The sequence below is a fragment of the Danio rerio genome, chromosome 1 (assembly GCF_049306965.1).
Source record: "Danio rerio strain Tuebingen ecotype United States chromosome 1, GRCz12tu, whole genome shotgun sequence".
In the NCBI taxonomy this organism is placed as follows: Eukaryota; Metazoa; Chordata; class Actinopteri; order Cypriniformes; family Danionidae; genus Danio; species Danio rerio.
Genome location: NC_133176.1, coordinates 1,482,501 through 1,490,000, shown reverse-complemented (window position 1 = coordinate 1,490,000; position 7,500 = coordinate 1,482,501). Strand labels below are relative to the sequence as shown.

The 7,500-nt window shown below is 41.0% G+C and overlaps 1 protein-coding gene across 16 annotated transcripts in view; it reads left to right on the top strand.

The window, feature by feature from the left end:
• zgc:152904 overlaps positions 1–7,500 on the top strand; it is a 404,441-nt gene that overhangs the window by 352,189 nt on the left and 44,752 nt on the right. For all 16 annotated transcript variants that reach the window (NM_001076744.1, XM_073949165.1, XM_073949158.1 and 13 more), the window contains 2 exon segments: positions 2,524–2,641; positions 7,412–7,500. The exon segment at positions 7,412–7,500 is cut by the window's right edge and continues 81 nt beyond it. In NM_001076744.1, the coding sequence (NP_001070212.1) occupies positions 2,524–2,641; positions 7,412–7,500 (207 nt within the window).

Here is a 7,500-nt window from a genome sequence, read left to right as displayed (position 1 = left end):
TGTGTGTGTGTGTGCGTGTGGATTTGCAGTGATGATTAGCATGCAGACTAGCGCTAACATGCTCTTTGCGCGCCCTTAACCCAGACTTTCATCATCAGACGAGTGTTTGGAGCGCAGACAGAGCTGGAATCTCTCCGCGTCCGCTTGATCCTCTAAAGGGAAATGTCAGTGAGATAGAAAGCGTCTCATTTGCGTTGTTCTCCGCCGATACACATCGACAATAATAAAAAATAAAACGCTAGTCATTTCAGAGTCTTTGAACTATCAGGCGGACGCTAACAGCAAGCGAATCACAGAGCGGCCGATAATGATTGTGCTGGACGGCGGAGGGAGAGAGCAAACACTACACTCCTCTTCTGGAGTCTCATTTTACAACTCTTCTACAGTTAAACAGTCGAGTTTCACCATGTTTGACTGCGCTCAGCTGATCTCTTGGTCTGGCAGGAGCACAGTTAGCATCAGGTTGGACCCCTTTTGCCTTCAGAACTGCCTTAATCCTTCCTGGCAGAGAGTCAGCAAGCCACTGTAAATATTCCTCAGAGATTTTGCTCCATATTGTCATGATAGCATCACACAGTTGCTGCAGATTTGTCGGCTGCACATCCATGATGCCAATCTCCCCTCCACCACATCCCAAAGATGCTCTATTGGATTGAGCTCTGGTGACTGGTTATAGGAACTACGTTGCGCTTTAACTATACACTATATATGCTTTAAAACAGTGGTGTCCAAACTCGCTCCTGGAGGGCCGGTGACCTGCATATTTCAGTTCCAAGCCCAATTAAACACTCCTGAACCAGCTACTCAAGCTCTGTCTAGGTATACTAGAGTTCCAGGCAGGTGTGTTGGAAGAAGTTGGAGCTAAACTATGCAGGACATCGGCCCTCCAGGACCGAGTTTGCTTTAAAAAGTCTGCTGTTCATGTAAGAGTGGGAAGCTTGCATAAAGGTTTGGAAGCACTTAAGGGAGGGTAAATAGTGAGCAAATGTTCATTCATTTAGGTCAACTATGCCATTAAAGTCCATATAAACTAAAAGATTTGACCATTTTTTTACGTATTGTGATGCACTCCCTGGAGAAATGGAATATTAAATGAGAAAACAGGGGCGTGGCTTGTTTTTTTTAATGCTGATTGGTTGTAAAGTAGGCGTGTCATTCTGAAAGATGTTATTTGAGGGGAGTTATTACAGCCTAACAGACTCCTCCTGCTCTCCATTACTGTTTATTGTCAAAACTGACAGCTGGAGGGGCGTGGTTAAGTGTGTAAGCCACGCCCAATACCTCAGACAGACCTTATCTGAGAACTCAAAACAAACAGGAAGTCCATTTTCTGATTTCAGTTAAAGATTTCAAGGGCAAACCTTTTTTTTTCTATTAATGACATGCACAGATAAATTGTTCAGCACTGAACTAGCAATGCGAGCTAACGAAATCAATAGTTTTGATGTCATGTGTACTTTAAAGGGCCATGACACCCCCCACTTTCGGTTAAAGTCTACTTCAGAATTTTTTCAAAAGATGCATGATTAATGGGCGTGGAGCTCCGCAAGCATCGGGTAGGAGTGGGCGTGGCCAGCAGGGGAGAACGTGAGCGAATAACTAAGCTAGCTCACAAAATGAGACAAACCGTGAGGAGACGCATGAGTTTATAGTTTACAAAGTTAAAATGCAAAGAAATAAATAGTGATTTAATGCCCTGCTACATTTGCTATTCGTAATTTCATATACACATAACCATAATTTATATCATTATAAAGATAAGTGTGTTCATGTAAACATTATAAATGAGGACTTCTCCCGCAATCCCCGTATCCAGCAGACTCAGTGCAGCAGGTCTCCTGACCTGTCTATTTTAACCATTAGCCCTGCTGCTAATCTGGAGGATTGAGGCAAACACAGCAGCACAGTGATGTGTCTGAATGTGAATGAACTCCTAATAAAAGTCAGCGTCCGCCATTCTCTAATTCTCGTGCTGCTCTCCCGACAAAAATGCTAGCAGCACACACACAGCTTTGCTGTATGATCGGCCCTGACAAGATCGCGGGGGAAAACATGCAACAAACCGCGTGGATCATGGAAACAAACACATATGAGCCTTCATGAACGGCTAAATACTATGTGCCCATGCCGTGGGTCCGTGACGTGTCTCTCAGCTCGGGCTTGACTCTGGCAGGTCTCATGAATAATTAAGCAGCCGGCTCTTCTCATAGGATAAGAAAACTCCGCTATGAATAATAATGAGAAACCGACGCGTCATCATTGCACTTGCAGTTCTGCGCTACGTCGCCGATTTTGATCCGCCCCAAAAATCATTTTAAAACCGGAAGCTGAAATTAGCTGACAAAAGCTCAAAATTATCCAGTTTTTCCCACAATTAAAGCTGACAGGTGCTAACATTGTCTTAACTGATGCTCAACACACACACACATCTGTTAATATATAAAAAAAAGTTCTCCAGGGTGTCCTGAACCTTTAAAGATACTAATGAATGCACACATGCTTGTGTCTGTGGTGTTTCGGCAGTTCCTCCTGTGCTGTCTGTGCCGCAGCAGTCCTTCAACGCCACTGCAGACTACCAGGAGTCCGTCACTTTCACCTGCGTCACTTCTGGCTCGCCCGACCCGCAGGTCACCTGGTACTGGTGGGTAACAGTAACGCCTGCACACTCTAAAGCATATCCAGTTTTCCAGATTTTGTGATTTATACAGTGACTTGCCTAATTACCCAAAGCTGCCTAGTTAACCTGGTCAAGCCTTTAAATGGCACTTTAAGCTGAATACTAGTAAATAAAAGCAGATCTTACTTTTTTTAAAGCCATTTTAAGGTTAATATTATTCGCCCCTTCAGCAATATTAGTTTTGGATTGTGTCCAGAACAAACCACTGCTATACTATTGCCTAATTACCCTAACTTTACCCTAATTACCCTAGTGAAGCCTTTAAATGTCACTTTAAGCTGAATACTAGTGTCTTGAAGAATATCTAGTCTAATATTATGTGCTGTCATCATGGCAAACAGAAATCAGTTATTAGAGATGAGTTATTAAAACTGTTATGTTTAGAAATATGCAGTGAGATATAACAGGAAGACAAATAATTCCAACTTTTACTGTATACAGATGTTTGACAAAACCACTTTCTCATTTGTGGTTTAAGTAAAAACAGGGACTTTCCAAGCATGTTTCCTTCTGTAGATTATAGTCTCTGCAGATAAAGACTCCAGTCATGATGAATATAATGGTTAATCTGCAGATCAGCAGTTCACAAACTGGAGGAGAGCACAAAATGTGTTCGCACAATGTAAAACAAATATGTAAATGGGCAGTTTTTCTGATTTTGTCATTCGTGTTTTCATTTTTCCCCATTTATTCATGCTTTTCAATTGCATAATGGGACCTTGATCTTTCTTCCAACACTTTTTAACCATTAAAGGTTCGAAAAAGTGACTTTTAGGAGCATTTTTCCTAGTTAACAGTGCTAAATTGTGTGGGTTGGTGTTGTATATCATACTGCAGAAACCTTGTAATAAACTGCCAGTACATTTTCTGTTATTTTACACACTTATTTTTATAGATAATATTTCTTATACATTATATTATTACTTCAAATGACAATGTCAAAATAATGTAAATAAAAGTGACTTTGTTAAACTGTAGAGCTAAATTTTGGACACAACAGAGATCAACATCCCATAATGCAATTCATTCATTCATTTTCCATCAGTTAAGTCTCTATTTCAGAGGTCGCCACAACGGAATGAACCGCCAACTATTCAAGCATATGTTTTACACACCGAATGCCCTTCCAGCTGCAACCCAGTTCTGGGAAACACCCATACACACTCATTCACACACAACCTTATACACTATGACCAATTTAGTTAATTAATTCCCCTATAGTGCATGTGTTTGGACTGTGTGGGGAAACTGGAGCACCCAGAGGAAACCCACGCCAACACGAGGAGAACATGCAAACTCCACACAGAAACACTAACTGACCCAGCTGGGACTCAAACGGGAGACCTTCTTGTTGTGGACCACAGTGCTAATCACTGAGCCACTGTGCCGCCCCCTTAATGTAATTCACAACCACAAATAAACACTTGAGAATCTCTAAATACTGCAAGTGTTCATTAACAGATCTTAATTTTCAGCGTAGGGCACTGGCTGGGCATCAGGGCTAGTGTACTGTACTGTATATAGGGCACAGTGTCCTCAGCTCGTCTGTATGCTAATGTGTGTAGAGGTGATGTGAGCTTTGATCAAACCCTTCAAAGCCTTTCCCTGATAAACCCCAATCAGTTTCTCTCACATCTCGGCATTGTGTGCGGGAGGAATTGAACGTGGCCGTGAAAGTGTGTGCTGGCTGACCCGCGTGGACTGGAAGATGAGGCCGAGCTTGATGATATTCTGGCTAATCTGAGATAAGCCTGAACGATAGTGGAAGAAAACATTACTACTCTATATCAAAATGTTCAGCTGTATATTAAAAGTATATTAGTGTATATTAGTATATTAGAGTTTCACCAAAGTGGCATGGTGGCTCAGTGATTATCACTGTGGCCTTATAGCAAGAAGGTTACTGGTTCCAGTTACAGCTGGGTCAGTTGGCATTTCTGTGTGGAGTTTGCATGTTCTCCCCGTGTTTCCTCCGGTTTCCCCCACAGTCCAAACACATGCGCTATAGGGGAATTGATTAACTAAATTGATCGTAGTGTGTGTGTGTGTGTGTGTGTGTGTGTGTGTGTGTGTGTGTGTGTGAAAGAGTGCGTATGGGTGTTTCCCAATGCTGGGTTGCGGCTGGAAGGGTATCCGCTTTATAAAACATATGCTGGAATAGTTGGCGGTTCAGGGGCGAGGCAGTGGCGCAGTAGGTAGTGCTGTCACCTCACAGCAAGAGGGTCGCTGGTTCAAGCCTCGGCTCAGTTGGCGTTTCTGTGTGGAGTTTGCATGTTCTCCCTGCCTTCGCGTGGGTTTCCTCCAGGTGCTCCGGTTTCCCCCACAGTCCAAAGACATGCGGTACAGTTGAATTGGGTAGGCTAAATTGTCCGTAGTGTATGAGTGTGTGTGTGGATGTTTCCCAGAGATGGGTTGCTGCATAAAAACTTGCTGTATAAGTTGGCGGTTCATTCCGCTGTGGCGACCCCGAATTAATAAAGGGACTCAGTCGAGAAGAAAATGAATGAATGAATGAACAAGTTGGCGGTTCATTCCGCTGTGGCAACCCCTAATGAATAAAGGGACTAAGCTGAAGGAATATGAATGAATGAATGAATGAATGTTTTAGCTTTTGAGGGATCCTTTATGAGTTTTATTTCTTTTCATAACGTGAAAACAAACCATTTAAAGTCAGACAATGTGGAAAAGAATGTAAATCAGCATGCTGCATCAGTTTTCTTTCTACTTGTTGTTTTTTGCAGCGATGATTCTGTTGAGTGCAGTAGCCAATCAGAAGCATTTATATGATCACAGATGGAAACGCTGCTGCTGATTATCCCAACACAATAATGTCTTACATCATAGGTTTTTAATGACTAACACTAGGCCTAAATCCACAGACTTTTAGATAAGCTATACTTGCGAGAGAAAAATAACAGGAATGGTTGATCGAAAGTAATATAAAGCTGGCATTTGAGCAATTGTGTGAGTTTTTAAGTGTTAATGTTCAATCTGAACATTACAAGCCCAAAGTGCAGCACGATTATAGTTTTTTACTGATTTTAAAGCAATGAAAGATTGATGTAAATGGCTGAAATTAAAGCGCATTAAAGTTATTTTTACCGCAGGTCAGAAAGATAACAAAGTTCTCTTCAATTCACTCCAACTTCAAAATTACAGTCATTTAAAGCGCAGGCGTTCAGGTGTTAATGTGTGTTATGAGAGTCCTGTCATGCAGGTTCATTCACAAAGAAAAGTTCACTTTAACAGCAGAATATAAAGATCCTGCAGCGGATAATGCAGTTTAAAGCTAATACAATTAATAAAAAATGATTATATTGTTAGGATATAATGTCACATTCTCTAAAAACCAGCAAGAAGGTCGCTGGTTCGAGTCCCAGCTGGGTCAGTTGGTGTTTCTGTGTGGAGTTTGCATGTTCTCCCCGTGTTGGTGTGGGTTTCCTCTTGGTCCCTTTGATGAACTAAACTGGCCGTATGTGTGTGTAATGACTGTACTAACTGTATGTGTGTGTAAATGAGTGTTTATGGGTGTTTCAAAGCACTGGTCCAGCTGACCAATCAGAACACTGGCCAAGCTCACCAATCAGAGCACAGACTTAGCTGACCAATCAGAGCACATACTCAACTGGCCAATCAGAGCACTGCCCAATCTAAATACTAGCCCTGCTGACCAATCAAATGAGAAACTCAGCTCACCAATCAGAGCACAGACTCAACTCACCAATCCGAGCTCAGTCTCAGCGGCTAATCAGAGCACTGGTCCAGCTGACCAATCAGAACAGTGGCCAAGCTCACCAAGTCATTGCTTGTGTTCTGCAGAAGATGAAATGCTGATTATGATAATGATCAATGGTTATTTTTGGTTGATCTGTTCCTTTAAAACATCCTCTATGTTTACATTATTTATTATTAAATGAATGAATAATAATAAGCAAGCTTTATTATACTTTAGCTCTGCGCGAGACAGCAGTTAAATGCAATAAACATTGATATCATAATCAGTTTTTCCAGTTACATCAGCAATATAATGATGAAAAGATGAACTATAATCTCACTAGATAGATGTTAGTTAATGATTATTATTATTATTATTATGTTCAGCAGTGCATTAGTTGTAGTTCACATCTGTTGTGTTATGCTGATTTATACATGTTCTTATGTTGAGCAGATGTTCTCCTTTATTTTGATTGAATAATGACTGTAAATAAGAGCAGAATGTTGACTTTTCTCTATTATTTGCACTGCTGAAGGTTTGTGATTAAGTTCAGATTAGTGTTCAGCTTGATATCCTCTGATTGTGTCCTGTTTGCTGTTTAGCCTGTGGATAATTCTGGAAACACGGAGAGCTGCCTTAGATTAACTTAATCATGGGCAATGTTGGGTGAATAAGTGACTAGTAAATGTAATTGAGTTACTTATCCGCTGAAAAAAGTCATGTGCTGTTTCTTTTTAGCTCATGTAATTGTAGTTTGCCCTAAATACTGTATAAATTCAACATTTCTGTTTAAATCAGAGAGGCAGAGTAAGTTAAAGAACCTTTTTGTGCATGTGGTGAGGTTGCATGGATGTTAAAGATTCTTCATGGACTCAGAGACGCCTATAAACAAATATAATAAGAGTGCTATCTTGAACATTTCTTTTTTTTAAAGTTGTCATCAAATGTGAGACTCTTGATGTGAGTATTCCCTTGCAGTGTTTTGATGTGTTATTAACTGGTTGTCTGTGTGTCCTCAGGAAGGGTCATGCGATCGAGCACTCGGAGCAGTACGTGTTGAACACTATGAATGGAGGTAAAAGCACGCTCACTGTTAAAAACATCAAGC